This window comes from Salmo trutta, chromosome 19, assembly GCF_901001165.1.
Source record: "Salmo trutta chromosome 19, fSalTru1.1, whole genome shotgun sequence".
Classification (NCBI taxonomy): domain Eukaryota; kingdom Metazoa; phylum Chordata; class Actinopteri; order Salmoniformes; family Salmonidae; genus Salmo; species Salmo trutta.
Genome location: NC_042975.1, coordinates 44,974,423 through 44,991,286, shown reverse-complemented (window position 1 = coordinate 44,991,286; position 16,864 = coordinate 44,974,423). Strand labels below are relative to the sequence as shown.

Here is a 16,864-nt window from a genome sequence, read left to right as displayed (position 1 = left end):
TAGAGCATGGTGGTTGCAACGCCATGGTTCTGGGTTCGATTCCCACGGGGGACCAGTACAAAAGAAAGTATGCACTCACTAACTGAGTCGCTCTGGATAAAAGCATCTGCTAAATAACTAAAATGTAAAGTGTAATTACTCGTAGTTATAGCTACAGTGCATTCAGAAAGTATTCAGACCTCTTGACTTTTTTTCCCACATTTTGTTATGTTACAGTCTTAATCTAACACGGATTGAATAGTTTTTTTCCCCTCAATCTACACACAATACCCCATAATGACAAAGAACAAACAGTTTTTGTAATTTTTTTGCTAATTTATATATATATAAAAAAACGTAAATATCACATTTACATAAGTCTTCAGACCCTTTACTCAGTACTTTGTTGAAGCACCTTTGGCAGCGACTATAGCCTTGATTCTTCTTGGGTATGACGCTACAAGCTTGGCACACCTGTATTTGGGGAGTTTCTCCCATTCATCTCTGCAGATCCTCTCAAGCGCTGTCAGGTTCGATGGGGAGTGTTGCTGCACAGCTATTTTCAGGTTTCTCCGGAGATGTTCAAATCGGGTTCAAGTCCGGGCTCTGGCTGGGCCACTCAAGGACATTCAGAGACTTGTCCCGAAGCCACTGCATTGTCTTGGCTGTGTACTTAGGGTTGTTGTCCTGTTAGAAGGTGAACCTTCACCCCAGTATGAGGTTCTGAGTGCTCTGGAGCAGGTTTTCATGAAGGATCACTCTGTACTTTGCTCAGTTGATCTTTCCCTCGATCCTTACTAGTCTACCAGTCCCTGCCGCTGAAAGACATCCCCACAGCATGATGCTGCCACCACCATGCTTCACCGTAGGGATGGTGCCAGGTTTCCTCCAGACGTGACGCTTGGCATTCAGGCCAAATAGTTCAATCTCGGTTTCATCAGACCAGAGAATATTGTTTCTCATGGTTTGAGAGTCCTTTAGGCGCCTTTTGGCAAACTCCAAGCAGGCAGTCATGTGCTTTTACTGAGGAGTGGCTTCCGTCTGGCTACTCTACCATAAAGGCCTGATTGGTGGAGTGCTGCAGAGGTGGTTGTCCTTCTGAAAGGTTCTCCCATCTCCAGAGAGGAACTGTGGAGCTCTGTCACAGTGACCATCGGGTTCTTGGTCACCTTCCTGACCAAAGCCCTTCTCCCCCGATTGCTCAGTTTGGCCGGGCGGCCGGCTATAGGAAGAGTCTTGGTGGTTCCAAACGCCTTCCATTTAAAAATTATGGAGGCCACAGTGTTCTTGGGGACCTTCAATGTTGCAGAAATATTTTGGTACCCTACCCCAGATCTATGCCTTGAAACAATCCTGTCTCGGAGTTCTACGGACAATTCCTTCGACCTCATGGCTTGGTTTTTGCTCTGACATGCACTGTCAACTGTGGGACCTTATACAGACAGGTGTGCGCCTTTCTAAATCATGTCCCATCAATTGAATTTACCACATGGTGAAATCCAATCAAGTTGTAGAAACATCTCAAGGATGATCCTGGGCTGAATTTTGAGTCTCAGAGCAAAGGGTCTGAATACTTATGTAAATATGGTTGTTCTGTTTTTTATTTTAATAAATGTGCAAACATTTCTAAAAACCTGTTTTCACTTTGTCATTATTGGATATTATGTGTAGATTGATGAGGAAAAACAATTATTTAATACATTTTAGAATAAGGCTATAATGTAACAAAAATGTGGAAAAAGTCAAGGGGTCCGAATACTTTTCGAACGCACTGTATTTTGAGACAAGATCCTATAACACGAGTCATGGGGACAGTTTCGATGAGGCATGAATGGCATGCTTTTGAGTCTATGACAAGGCTTAACTTGCGCCCAGGAAACCGGCTAGTTTTATGCAAGCGACCCAAGGTCTTAGAGTGTAACGGGCAGGAGTAATGTGTTTAGGTAGAGCTGTGCTGTACGTACCTGCGGATAGCCTGAGAGGGGGACCTTTGTTTGCTGCTGGAGCTGCCAGAGTGACTGAGGAACCTGGAAAGGTAGACAGAAGGGTGGTTAGTACCATCTCTCCATTTTCTCTCTGCAGGCACAATGTGTTCAGGCAGCCATGATATGGTAAGTGTTCCGGGTGGATTTAAGAACTGGAGAACAACAGACAATCTATCGAAGGGTGTGCATTCATCTCACAAGGCACAGAAACATGCATTTCATTCTCCAGCTTGACATTTTTCACGATTGTAATTAACAGACACCACATTAGTTTTCTATATATACATCCACCTCCTTAAACTTTCACAATCTCACATCTGTCTCTACCTGTGTGCACGGCCGGCAACCCTCCTTCGATGAATTAGACTCTCTGCTCTACAAATTAAGGACCGTCGTCTGGTAGCCACACATCATGTGTGCACCAATCAGGTCCAAGGAAGAGGCGAGGTGGGGGAGCAGGAGATGGATGAAGCAGGGAGGGAAGAAGAGGAGAGAAGAGGGGAGCCAATGACAGGGAGGTTCGTTAGATGCAGAGCAGGAATAGAGATAGTTAGAGCATGGTGATGGGGTAACTTCAGGAGAAAGAAGAGTAGTAAAATGTCTGGAAATGGATAAAATACAGGTAATACACTCTTAGAACCTAAAAGGGTTCTTCAGCTGTCCCCACAGGAGAACCCTTTGAAGAACCGTTTTTTTTGGTTACAGGCAGAACCCTTTTCCCCACAGAGGGTTCTACATGGAACCAAAAAGGTTCATCCTGGAACCAAAAATGGTTCTCGTATGGGGACAGCCGAATAACCCTTTTGGAACCCTTTCTTCTGAGAGTGTATAGAAGCACCTAATGTAAGAGAAATGATAACGTGTACTCTTCACGTATCACCTGCTGTCTGCAACAGCTATGGCTGGCTCACGCTGACAATTGATTATTGTTAACCTAATAACTATGGGTAGAACCCCAATAACCAGTCAGAAACCCATGACTGTCAAGGTTGTAAATCAAGTCCTTTTCTTTCCTGTCTTGGAGAATGAAAAGAAGAGTCCTTCCCCTTCCCAACCCTCTCCTCCAAGAACATCCCAGGATCTTCCTGCCCTTTCACTGATAAGGGGTCAAGGATGGAGTGAGAGAGCGCGAGCAGAGGTGAGAGTGGGGGATGCTGAGCTCAGCAGAGGCGAGGAGGACAGAAAGATATGGGGTTAGGTAGGAGCAGGGCTCAGAGTGAGGTGAGGTCAGAGAGGAGAGGAGGGAACAACCATGGGGTCAGAGGTCAGCCTCTCACCTGTTCTGTTGCTCCTGCTGCAGAAGCTGGACGGCAATCTTCCTCAGGTCCAGCACCTCCTTCAGCTCTTCCTCCTCCTCCTCTTCCTCCTCCTCAGCTAGCTGATCTTTATCAGAGCTGCAGGCCACAGGGACGTGACAGTTAGAAACCTACACCAACTGCTTCACACTCAATGTAATAGCATGAACTCACAACGTGGCCATACTATGGTGGCATCTATCCAACGACATGGCCGTCTCAGCATGTCTACTGTCCCGGCCTGTTGTTATTATTATTTCACTACTGCTATCATCTAGCTGCTAAGTATCAACTCACTTACAGTACATTAACCAGGGTTGTAAATAAATGATCTAAAGGAGACTGATAGATCAATATTATTTCAGTTCAGACTTAAATAACTTGAAGGTGAATTCTCTTCCCTTCCTCCTCCTGTCGATCTGTGTAGTGAGGACTTACCCAGACTCCTCTTTCCAGGTTTCCTTATCTTTGCTTTGGTGTGACTTGTTAAGAACCTTCTCCAATTCCTGAAACACAGAACAAAAAGTCAGATTCATTAATTCAATAAAACATTTTATTTTTTTAAAGTTATAGTTAAGCAATAAGGCCAGAGGGGTGTGGTATATGGCCAATATACCACGGCTAAGGGCTGTTCTTATGCACGACGCAACGCAGAATGCTTGGATACAGCCCTTATCGCTAGGTGCCTTATTGCTATTATAAACTAGTTACCAACGTAGTCAGAGCAGTAAAAAGTAATGTTTTGTCATACCCGTGGTATACGGTCTGATGTACCACGGTTGTCAGCCAATCAGCATTCAGGGTTCGAACCTCCCAGTTTATAACTAGATGTGTAAAACCCCTACACTACTACCCAGGTTCAATCACAAGCCTGTTTTTCATTATCGATCCAAGTCAGGCCGAGACAAATTTCATTTGGCCTTTAAGCGCTGTGCCTTGGCTTATTCCACAAAATATACCCCCCAAAAAACCTAACAAGATGATCTATTTGCCTATTCCATTTGTAAGGGAGGACATCCTTTTGGTGGAGGTTTCAGTGAGGAGGCAACAAGAAGCGGAAGTACAATGTCCAGGTTGGACATGTATTTACAGTACAGGAGTGGCAAACTGTACGCTACGTATAAATGTACAAACAACTAAACAAACAGGACGTAGACAGGTATCATAAACAAACAATAACAGAAAATAAATCAAAAGGTTGAGCTCAATAAATCAAACAAACCCCAATTATGCCTGAAACCAATGGCAGCATTCCATCCTTACCCTGTCTGTCTGCCCAACAATGAAATGACAGGGCTTAAGTACATCTCAACACGGCCTTCACCTTGGAAGAAACCACTTCCGACCAATCACAAATACACCTCAAAAATACATACTTGAAAGCATCAATAACCACAATAAGGTAACCCCATTGACATTTCATAAATATGCACACTTCAATTAATAGTATCACACCATGCATAAAGCAGAAATAGATAGTAGGTATCATTTAGCTCCCCTGTTAGATTTGGCCAGCTTGGCACTAGCCAACACACAGGATATCTAGCACTTCAGACTGCGAACCTGGTTGGCCAACCCTCCTGACGCAGCAGGAAGAAATAATTCACCTCTTCAATCAACAATGCTTAACACGTAAGTGGGGGGGGGGGGGGGGATTTGGCAGTAGAATGGCCCGTTTTTTAAAAAAAAACATTTTTTTTTAACTAGGCAAGTCAGAACGGCCTGTACTGAAGAGCTCAGTGACTTTCAACGTGGCATAGGATATCACCTTTCCAACAAGTCAGATCATCACATTTCTGCCCTGCTAGAGCTGCCCCGGTCAACTGTAAGTGCTGTTATTGTGAAGTGGAAACATCTAGGAGCAACAACGGCTGGTTTGTCGAGATTGGTGAGGAAGAACTTGACTGGCCTGCACAGAGCCCTGACCTCAACCCCATCGAACACCTTTGGGATGAATTGGAACGCTGACTGTGACCCAGGAGTAATTGCCCAGCATTAATGCCCGACCTCACTAATACTCGTGTCTGAATGGAAGCAAGTCCCCGCAGCAATGTTCCAAAATCTAGTGGAAAGCCTTCCCAGAAGAGTGGAGGTGGTTGTAGCAGCAAAGGGGGGACCAACTCCATATTAATGGCCATGATTTTGGAATGAGATGTTTGACGAGCAGGTGTCCACATACTTCTGTCTTTCTCTCAGCACATATCAAAGCTGCAGGCTAAAGTTAAATCTAGACTGGGTTTCCTCTATCGTAATCGCTCCTCTTTCACTCCAACTGCCAAACTACTGCAGCCCTCATCCTCCATATACAACACCCGTTCTGCCAGTCACATTCTGTTAATTAAAAGGTCCCCAAAGCGCACACTTCCCTGGGTCGCTCGTATTTTCAGTTCGCTGTAGCTAGCGACTGGAACAAGCTGCAACAAAACACTCAAACTGGACAGTTATACCTCTTCATTCAAAGACTCAATCATGGACACTTTTACTGACAGTTGTGGCTGCTTTGCGTGATCTATTGTTGTCTCTACCTTCTTTCAAATCAAATCAAAGTCTAATCAAATGTTATTTGTCACATGCGCCGAATACGACAGGTGTAGACCTTACAGTGAAATGCTTACTTACAAAACCTTAACCAACAATGCAGTTAAGATATATAGGGGGTACCGGTACAGAGTCAATGTGTCAATGTGCGGGGTTGGGGGGGCACCGGTGTTGAGGTAATTATGTACATGTAGGTAGAGTTATTAAAGTGACTATGCATAGATAATAACAGAGAGTAGAAGCAGCGTGGGGGCAATGCAAATAGTCTGGGTAGCTGGCTGCACCGGTTATTTGAGGTAGTATGTACATGTAGGTAGAGTTATTAAAGTGACTATGCATAGATGGCAACAGAGAGTAGCAGTGGTGTAAGGGGGGGGCACTGCAAATAGTCTGGGAAGCCATTTGACTAGATGTTCAGGAGTCTATTGGATTGGGGGTAGAAGCTGTTTAGAAGCTTTTTGGACCTAGACTACCGCTTGCCGTGCGGTAGCAGAGAGAACAGTCTGACTAGGGTTGCTGGAGTCTTTGATCATTTTTAGGGCCTTCCTCTGACACCGCCTGGTATAGAGGTCCTGGATGGGAGGAAGCTTGGCCCCAGTGATGTACTGGGCCGTACGCAATACCCTCTGTAGTGCCTTGTGGTCGGAGGCCGAGCAATTGCCATACCAGGCACTGATGCAACCGGTCAGGATGCTCTCGATGTAAAGGATGCTCTCGATGCAGCTGTAAAACCCTTTGAAGATCTGAGGACCCATGCCAAATCTTTTCAGTCTCCTGAGGGGGAATAGGTTTTGTTGTGCCCTCTTCACGACTGTCTTGGTGTGCTGGACCATGTTAGTTTGTGCTGTTGTCTGTGCCCAACAATGTTTGTACCATGTTTCGTGCTGCTACCATGTTGTGCTTCTGTGTTGCTACCATGTTGTGTTGGTACCATGCTGTGTTGTCATGTGTTGCTGCCATGCTATAGTGTTGTCTTAGGACTCTCTTTATGTAGTTTTGTGTTGTCCCTCTTGTCGTGATGTGTGTTTTGTCCTATATTTGTTTATTATTATTATTATTATTATTATATTTTTTTTATATATATTTTTTATCATAGCCCTCATCCCCGCAGGAGGCCTTTTGCCTTTTCGTAGGCGATCATTGTAAATAAGAATTTGTTCTTAACTGACTTGCCTAGTGTTAGGTTCTAAATATCAGAGTAAGAAATCGACGGACACTATGAAAGCTCCAACCAAGTTTATTCACCCATTGGGTCCATACAGCTATATAAGACAAAAGACATTCACACAAGCACTGATATTTAACCCCGAGTCTCCTCCAACACATCTGAACAGCCAATGCATCTCTGTTGCTAGACAGAACCTTAGTGATATTTATTCTTCCTCACTTCCTCTAACCTGACCTCTGCCCCAAAGTGCTCACTCCTCCCCAACTCACGGCTGTCATGTTGACTCGTACCAGACTGTGTCTCCTCTCCTCCCATAGGATCCCTGATGGCTAACAATAACATATCCTGACATAATGTAAACGTTATACATCACCCTCTCTCCCTCAGTGACATTAATAAGTATATTTCATATTTTCACAACCAAACACTACTTAAATAAAAGGTTAAATATATATATTTTTTAACTGTATTGTACTTTAATTCTTTGCCTGATTTAGGGCACTTAAGAGCTGTGAATGCCAGGCATGGGATCTCAAGTTGTATGACTTGATGAAAGGTATGATTAGTTTTAAGCACGGATTAAGCTTGTACTGACAATCTCCTATACCCCGGAGCTAATAGTGGAAAAGGAACAGGCAGTGGTAGGACAGTACCTCACCCGCGGATAGCTCGACAGCGGAAGACAGGCTAGTTAGTGGTGTACGTGTAGTGGCCATACAGCTCCCTATGGATTTCTTGTGACGTACCTTTATACAGGAGATGTAGGGTCCAACACTCTGCTGCCCGTCCCCCTCTGACAGGGCATTATCCTCCTCTGGGTTGGGCTCGATGAAATCATAGGGTTCCTGATCTACGGGCACAACACACCAGGTTGAACCTCAGACTATCTGCTTTCCTAACAGTCAAATCCACTGCATCTAAAAACAGGCCTCACCTTTGCCTGAGTCCATCTTGGAGAGGAGAGAGAGGGCGTCGGCGCGGGCCGTCTCTGAGACCTGAGAGTGCAGGCTGATGGTGTCATCGTCAGAAGGCTAGAGGAAGGGAGGGAGGGGCGAGGAGGAGAAGGGAACTTAAGAGGTAAGTGAGCATGAACCATAAACGAGTTTACTGAACATGTCTGCACGTATTACAGAAGGTGGTTGACTTGGGCCGGAGCTGACAGGAACATTGTACAGGCACCTCAAATATTCTACTGCTTTAGTTTCTGCAAAATATTGTAGTGTTCCAGCACCTAAAATGAGTACCGGCACCTACTTCAGTCCAAGTCAAGCACTGACTATAGAATAAATACAAAGGGGCATTATCAATTTGCCGTGGTTGAACGCACACCAATAGGCTTCGTACAGTCTAAGCCTCACTACAGTCTGACTACAGTGGGTGAACTCTGACCTCCGTCGTAGACAGTCTTTTATCCCCGTTGTCACTGCCGATACCAGAGTCAGGACCGTGGTTCTTACTGGGGTAAAAATCCTCCATGCTGCAGAGACATATAAAGGGATAGTCGGAAATGAAAGAGTCAGACAGCTTCGTTTAAGTCACAATCATGACATCATAAGCACTTCATAATATGTCGAACCTGTGTCATTAATCTTCAAATATGTTATAGCAGTTGTCATTATAGTTTCATGGAACACACCATTCATGATGCATATGGTCTATTGTCTTGTCTGTAGTATACGTAGTAGTATGATATGATATAAGAGTGTACCTGTCTGTCAGAGGCTGGGGAAGGCAGCGTTTGCCCAGGGAGGGGAGGTCCAGAGAGTCAGGCTTCTTATTCAGCCTACATGTTTGGATGTTCAGGTACTTAAAGATGTGCACCTTGCCCTTCAGGCAGATCTGAAATACACAAATAGCTGATTAAATGAAGTGTCCACCTGATGGTGCAACTGTTCCTCGGAGATGGTAGATGGTGGTATTTCATGAATACTGTCACAGCTTGGGGGCGGGGGGGGGGGGGAATAGGGGGTTTCTAGGCGCGTTGCCGAGCTGAGGTTAACCTGTGTATTACTGTAACCACATCCCTGAAACACATCCAGATGGCAGCGGATATTCCCATGCAGCGCCAAATGTCAAGTACAGCCCAAACTACCACAGATGTTGCCACACAAGAACACACACCTGTGCAGGTGGGGACTGCATAGGGTTGTTGTCGAGGATGATGTGCTGCAGCTGCCTGAGTCTCCTGTAGACAGGAGGGATCTCTGTGATCTTATTGCAGGAGAAGTCTAGTCTGGTGAGTGGCAGGTCCGCCAACTCTGGAGAGAGAGAGAGCGAGGGGTAGAGAAAAAATAAAGAAAGCATAAAAGGCATGGGGTTGGATATAGAATAAGGAGAGAGAGTACGGTAAACCTATATAGTTGGTATCCAGAGAGGTGTTGGGGAGGGAGAAAGAGTGAAGAGGACCAGGGGAGAGAACGTAAACTGCTACATACCCTCAGGCAGCATGTGAAGACAGTTCCTCCTGATGTTGAGTTCCCGTAAGGCCTGGAGCCTCCCCACCTGAGGGGGCAGCACCTGGATCTCATTACAGCTGATGTCCTACAGGGGGAGGACCGAGAGCAGGCGGTCATACAGAGGCCTGCAAATAACTGGACATGGATCACAAATACATGTGGAAAGACACCCGCGCGCGCGCACACACACACACACACACACACACACACACACACACACACACACACACACACACACACACACACACACACACACACACACACACACACACACACAAACACACACAAACACACACACACACACACTGCTCTGGGCCAGTGCTCACCAACTCCATCAGCTCTTTGGCCTTCCCAATTTCCTCTGGGATGGACACTAGCTTGTTGTTGCTCACCACCAGCACTTTGAGGGGGAGGCTAAACAGGTATTTTGGCAATGTTGAGAGAAGGTTCCGGCTACAGAAACACAAAATACACATATACACTATAGTCAGTATACAAGTTTTATCCTGTGTGCAAGGGGCTGTATCTGGATACATCAGGAAAAGATCAAGCAACAAAGGACTCGGTCTTAAAATAATATTAGTGAAACAGAGGACCAGAGGAGATTGCTATCTAATTGTGTCTAGGAAACCAACTGTACTGTCTAGATATAATCATCAAAACTTTAAAAACAACATCACAGTGTATTTCTCACACTATGAAAGAGGAAATGCTCTTGTCACTTGATCCTGTGGAGTCCCTGAAAGGGGAACACCATTCACCTGAGATAAAGCAGAATAAAACTGAATATAGTTGTGATCAGCAATGAACGGGATTCACAGGATGACAGAAAGGACACATGATCAGTTGGATGACAAAGCAAGCACTCTGTCATGTAGCAACTATTTTTTTTTGTATTTTATTAGGATCCCCATTAGCTGTTACGAAAGCAGCAGCTACTCGTCCTGGAGTCCACACAAAAGATGAAACATAATACAGAACATTAACAGACAAGAACAGAACTACATACACTACCGGTCAAAAGTTTTAGAACACCTACTCATTCAAGGGTTTTTCTTTATTTTACTATTTTCTACATTGTAGAATAATAGTGAAGACATCAAAACTAATAAATAACACATATGGAATCATGTAACTTAAAAAAAAAGTGTTGAACAAATCAAAATATATGTTATATTTGAGATTCTTCAAATAGCCACCCTTTGCCTTGATGACAGCTTTGCACACTCTTTTCATTCTCTCAACCAGCTTCACCTGAAATGCTTTCCAACAGTATTGAAGGAGTTCCCAAAGATGCTGAGCACTTGTTGGCTGCTTTTCCTTCACTCTGCGGTCCAACTCATCCCAAACCACCTCAATTTAGTTGAGGTCGGGGGATTGTGGAGGCCAGGTCATCTGATGCAGCACTCCATCACTCTCCTTCTTGGTAAAATAGCCCTTACACAGCCTGGAGGTATGTTGGGTCATTGTCATGTTGAAAAACAAATGGTAGTGGGACTAAGCCCAAACCAGATGGGATGGCGTATAACTGCAGAATGCAGTGGTAGCCATGCTGGTTCAGTGTGCCTTCAATTTTAAATAAATCACAGACAGGGTCACACCAGCAAAGCACCCCCACACCTCCTCCTACATGCTTCACATGCGGAGTTCATCCGTGTCACGTCTCACAAAGATACAGCGGTTGGAACCAAAAATCTCCAATTTGGACTCCAGACCAAAGGACAAATTTCCACCGGTCCATTGCTCGTGTTTATTGGCCAAAGCAAGTCTTCTTCTTCTTATTGGTGTCCTTTAGTAGTGGTTTCTTTGCAGCAATTCGACCCTGAAGGCCTGATTCACACAGTCTCCTCTGAACAGTTGATGTTGAAATGTGTCTGTTACTTGAACTCTGTGAAGCATTCAAAGGGTGGCTATTTGAAGAAACTCAAATATAAAATATATTTGGATTTGTTTAACACCTTTTGGGTCACTACATGATTCCATGTGTTATTTCATAGTTTTTATGTCTTCACTATTATTCTACAATGTAGAAAATAGTAAAAATAAAGAAAAACCCTTGAATAAGTAGGTGTTGTAAAACTTGACCGGTAGCGTACATTTAAAAATGGCACACGTAACACGTGCAGTTGAAGTGGGAAGTTTACATACACTTAGGTTGAAGCCATTAAAACTCGTTTTCAACATAACCTGAAAGGCCGCTCAGCAAGAAAGAAGCCACTGCTCCAAAACCGCCATAAAAAAGCCAGACGACGGTTTGCAACTGCACATGGGGACAAAGATCGTACTTTTTGGAGAACTGTCCTCTGGTCTGATGAAACAAAATTTGAACTGTTTGGCCAGAATAACCATTGTTATGTTTGGAGGAAAAAGGGGGATGCTTGCAAGATGAAGAACACCATCCCAACCGTGAAGCACAGGGGTGGCAGCATCATGTTGTGGGGGTGTTTTGCTGCAGGAGGGACTGGTGCACTTCACAAAATAGATGGCATCATGAGGGAGGAAAATTATGTGGATATATTGAAGCAGCATCTCAAGACATCAGTCAGGAAGTTAAAGCTTGGTCACAAATGGGTCTTCTAAATGGACAATGACCCCAAGCATACTTTCAAAGTTGTGGCAAAATGGCTTAAGGACAACAAAGTCAATGTATTGGAGTGGCAATCACAAAGCACTGACCTCAATCCTATAGAAAATTTGTGGGCAGAACTGGAAAAGCGTGTGCCTACAAACCTGACTCAGTTACACCAGCTCTGTCAAGAGGAATGGGCCAAAATTCACCCAACTTATTGTGGGAATCTTGTGGAAGGCTACCCGAAATGTTTGACCCAAGTTAAACAATTTAAAGGCAATGCTACCAAATACTACATTTACATTTAAGTCATTTAGCAGACGCTCTTATCCAGAGCGACTTACAAATTGGAAAATACTAATTGAGTATGTAAACTTCTGACCCACTGGGAATGTGATGAAAGAAATAAAAGCTGAAATAAATCATCTCTACTATTATTCTGACATTTCACATTCTAAAAATAAAGTGGTGATCCTAACTGACCTAAGACAGGGAATTTTTACTAGGATTAAATGTCAGGAATTGTGAAAAAACAGAGTTTAAATGTATTTGGCTAAGGTGTATGTAAACTTCCAACTTCAACTGTACATATCAATACAAACACAAAAAATATCTAGGTCAAATAGGGGAGAGTTGTGCTGTGAGATGTTGCTTTATCTGGGGTTTTTTAACCAGTTTTGTTGTTCATTTGAGCAATATGAAATGGGAGTTCCATGCAATAATGGCTCTATATAATACTGTATGCTTTCTTGAATTTGTTCTGGATTTAGAGACTGAAAAGACCTCTGCTGGCATGTCCGGTAGAGTAAGTGTGTGTGTGTCAGAGCTGTATTTAAGTTGACTATGCAAACAATTAGGAATTTTCAACTATGTTTTTTATAAAAATAAGTGATGCAGTCAGTCTCTCCTCAACTCTTAGCCAAGAGAGACTGGCATGCATAGTGTTTATATCAGTCCTCTGATTACAATGAAGAGCAAGACATGCCGCTCTGTTCTGGGCCAGCTGCAGCTTAACTAGGTATTTCCTTGCAGCACTTGACCACACAACTGGACAATAATCAAGATAAGACAAAACTAAAGCCTGCAGAACTTGCTTTGTGGAGTGTGGTGTCAAAAAGCAGAGCATCTCTTAATTACAGACAGACCTCTCCCCATCTTTACAACCATGGAGTCTTTGCTTTGACCATGACAGTTTACAATCTAAGGTAACACCAAGTAATTTAGTCTCCTCAACCTGTTCAACAGCCACACCATTTATTACCAGATTCAGCTGAGGTCTAGAACTTAGGGAATGATTTGTACCAAATACAATGCTCTTAGTTTTAGAGATGTTCAGGACCAGTTTATTACTGTTATTCCAAAACTGACTGCAACGCCTTGTCTTTCTTCATGTGCAATAAAGGTTAGTTTAGTGCTGTAGGTTGAAGTTCAGTCTAGTGCTGTATGTTGGTTATCTTTCTCAAATTCATTCGAGGCTAATTCATTGAGTCTATAAACCAAATCTGGAGTCAATCTGACTTGTGGTTCATGAGAAGATGATTTTGAGCATTAGCATATGTGGTAATGTGCATCTATAGGTACAGTGCGGCCATATTTAAATGCAGCAACTTATTTCTCATTACCATCAAAGACTGATGGAAAAAAACTCTAATATAATTATTCAGAAATACCAAATCTGGAGTGAATCTGACGTATGTTTCACGAGAAGATGATTTGGAGCGTTACTTATGCAAAGAATGAGTTGCTAATAGTTTCCTTGTTGTTTGAGATATAAATACCAAATACAGTGTGGTTCCTCTTAGGGACATCCATGACAGTGATGACAAGTTTCAAGTTGATAGGCCCCTGTGGAGTGGATTTACAGTGGTTTAAATAGACATCAAATCTGATATTTGTAAATAACTCAGCCATCTTTTGACCAATCCGTTAGCTTTTCTCAAACTCAGTTAAGATATATACCATGGGCCTAGAATTTGGTGTCATTTTGTCCTATGACTTCATGAGACAATATTTCTATTTATAGTGTGGTATCTTTGAATGCATCAACTCTATTTTCTCAAACTCTTTAGGGACTATTGTAATGAGTCCAAAGACCAAATTTGTAGTGAATCTGACTTTTAGTCCACGAGAAAAATATATGTTATGATTATTTTAAGCATTAGTTACACAGTCAAAAAGTGAATTGTTAATAGTTTCCTTATTTTGTAAGACGGTAACATGGTTCATCATGGTAATGTAGTTGATTAACCTAAAAAGTTTCAAATTGATAGGCCATTGTGAAGTGGATTGACAAACAATTTAAAATATGGGCCTACTATTGTTATTTTACTGCTGCTGTTTAATTATTTGTTACTTTTAATTCATTTTTTTGTTGGTATTTTTATTAAAACTGCATTGTTGCTTAAGGGCTTGTAAGTAAGCATTTCACTGTAAGGTCTACACCTGTTGTATTCGGCGCATGTGACTAATACAATTTGATTTGATTTAATTACTGGTGTTACTTGGACTTTTGGTTCATGAGAATACATTTTTCAAAAGGTTATCCAAAATTTCCAAGATGGAGGAAAATCTATCCTGACGGACCTTAGGGGTCCTTCAAGCAAATTTGTTCCGCATGAGAGAAGATACCTACATACAAAGTTTAAAGTCTCTAAGTCAAAAGGGGCGGCGGATATGAGGGTTTAAGTGAGACTGCTTATAACAGCTCCACCGAAAGGCCAATCGGTGCCATTGCCATCTATGCCTGAGTTATTTGACCATGTCAAAGGGGGAAGAAATAATCCAAGTATAACAAAAGCTTTGCTGTGAACACCTTAATGCGGGCCTTTGTATTTCCTGTTTCTTGGTGATATCATGGTGATATCAAACAGTATGAGGTCACTGGATCAACAGATCACACCACAGTGCTCCACGAGTCATCACTGACCTGATGTTGAGATAGGTCAGCATCTGCAAGTTGATGATGGTTTCTGGGATGCATTTGATGCAGTTGTGGTATAGGTTGAGGGACTCGAGGGGGGCGAACAGACACACCTCTGGGGGAATCTCTGTGAGCCTGTTCTTCGACAGATCTGGGGGAGGGAAAGAGAGAGACAGACAGCAGGTGAGGGTCATGGGTACACAGGAACTATATACACAGTACTGTACGTACAATACATGATCATTAGTATGTGGACACCTGCTCGCCGAAAATCGCATAGAATTTAGTGTCATTGGAGTTGGTCCCCCCTTTGCTGCTATGGCAGCCTCCACTCTTTTGGGAAGGCTTTCCACTAAAGCAGATGAGCTCCCACATTTTTCAGCATGTTTTTAAAAATAGATAGATTTAGACAAACTTAGATTTTTTGGGATGGAGATGTATAGGATGCTACTCTAAACAAGATAACCTTCATTCCAAATCGAAACTCCAAACCTACAACCTGATTTTGGCTGGAATGACTTGTTTCCTACACTCAAGGATTATTATTCCCAACCTATACATCAAATGTTCTGGCAAACAAGCAGAGACCTGAAAAACCCATCCAACCTGGAACTGAGTGAGTAGCACTTAGTCAGAAGCAATTTTTTTACTTTCAAAAGCCAAGAAGAAAAATACATTACAATTCTATATTCTACTTAAAAAGGACTGAATGCTCAGGCTACCAAGCTTTGCTAGGACAAAGAGATACAACTTCAATTAGCACTGACGTGTGAAGCGAGAGGTATCGAAGCCTTTTAGCCCAACAAATGGCAGGCTACCCCAAGTGGGTGACACCTACTCCCTTTGCCTGCTGCACTACTTCTTGGATTCCACATGGCGATCTGTTCACCGTCTGCCCTGGCCTGTCTCCCCCCTCTATCTCTCCCCCCTCTATCTCTCGCCTCCAGCACACATGCACTGTTGGGGCGAGTGACTCTAAATTTACAAATGGCTACCCCCAAGTCATTATATGTTGTATTTTTTTCTTGTGCATTTTGCTATGTGCCTCATGACTCCTGCATGCTTTGTTGACTACGAACTTTCTTCACCCAACCGTGGGACAGATTATGTTTGTTCCCACACTCTGGACTCTGACTCTATTAGTTACACAGACTTTTGGCCCCCCATCCTATTCTAACCACCTCTCACCGGCTTTGTCTTCATGTTACCTGATGAAACTGCTGTACAATATGATCTTGTTGCCATCTGATACACATTCAGATATCATAAATCAGCACTGCAGAGCTCTCCCTGTACTGTGCCGTGCCTTGATTGTATTACTGTTGATGATATCTGGAAATGTGCATGTACACCCTGGCCCATCTACTGTTGCTTGCCCCAATTCTGACTTGTGCTCTGATATCTGTTTCACTGATTTCTGCTCTCGTAAAAGCCTGGGTTTTCTGCACGTTAACTCCGGAAGCTTATTACCTAAAATGGATCAATTGAAAGTGTGGGTTCACAGCTCCAATCCAGATGTGTTGGTCATTACTGAGACGTGGTTAAGGAAGAGTGTTTTGAATACTGATGTTAATCTTTTTCGGCAAGACAGAACTTCCAAAGGTGGGGGAGTGGCAATCTTTACCAAGGATCACCTTCAGTGCTCGGTTGTCTCCACCAAGTCTGTCCCCAAACAATTTGATTTGCTGGTTTTAAGAATTAAACTTTCAAATTGCTCTTTGTTGACTGTTGCTGGGTGCTATCGTCCTCCATCAGCAGCGGGCTGTACCCTACCTGCCCTAAGCTCTCTCCTGGCCCCTTACACGAAGTCTGAATTTGTCCTGCTAGGTGACCTAAACTGGGACATGCTTAAACCACCTGACCAAGTCCTAAAGCAAATGGGACTCCCTAAATCTTTCTCAGATTATTACCAATCCCACAAGGTATGACTCCACACACAGAAAAGTCTACTCTC

The 16,864-nt window shown here is 43.2% G+C and overlaps 1 protein-coding gene across 3 annotated transcripts in view; it reads right to left on the bottom strand.

Moving 5' to 3' along the window:
- lrch2 (leucine-rich repeats and calponin homology (CH) domain containing 2) overlaps nt 1-16,864 on the bottom strand; it is a 72,335-nt gene that overhangs the window by 15,952 nt on the left and 39,519 nt on the right. For 2 of the 3 annotated variants that reach the window (XM_029701226.1, XM_029701227.1), the window contains exons 2-13: nt 14,917-15,061; nt 9,748-9,874; nt 9,401-9,506; nt 9,087-9,223; nt 8,674-8,804; nt 8,355-8,442; nt 7,900-7,996; nt 7,712-7,815; nt 3,698-3,765; nt 3,242-3,358; nt 2,292-2,360; nt 1,944-2,006 (exon numbers count right to left, since the gene is read on the bottom strand). In XM_029701226.1, coding sequence (XP_029557086.1) covers nt 1,944-2,006; nt 2,292-2,360; nt 3,242-3,358; nt 3,698-3,765; nt 7,712-7,815; nt 7,900-7,996; nt 8,355-8,442; nt 8,674-8,804; nt 9,087-9,223; nt 9,401-9,506; nt 9,748-9,874; nt 14,917-15,061 — 1,252 coding nt within the window. The remainder of the gene's footprint in view (nt 1-1,943; nt 2,007-2,291; nt 2,361-3,241; nt 3,359-3,697; nt 3,766-7,711; nt 7,816-7,899; nt 7,997-8,354; nt 8,443-8,673; nt 8,805-9,086; nt 9,224-9,400; nt 9,507-9,747; nt 9,875-14,916; nt 15,062-16,864) is intronic. The other variant, XM_029701228.1, reaches the window with a different exon arrangement.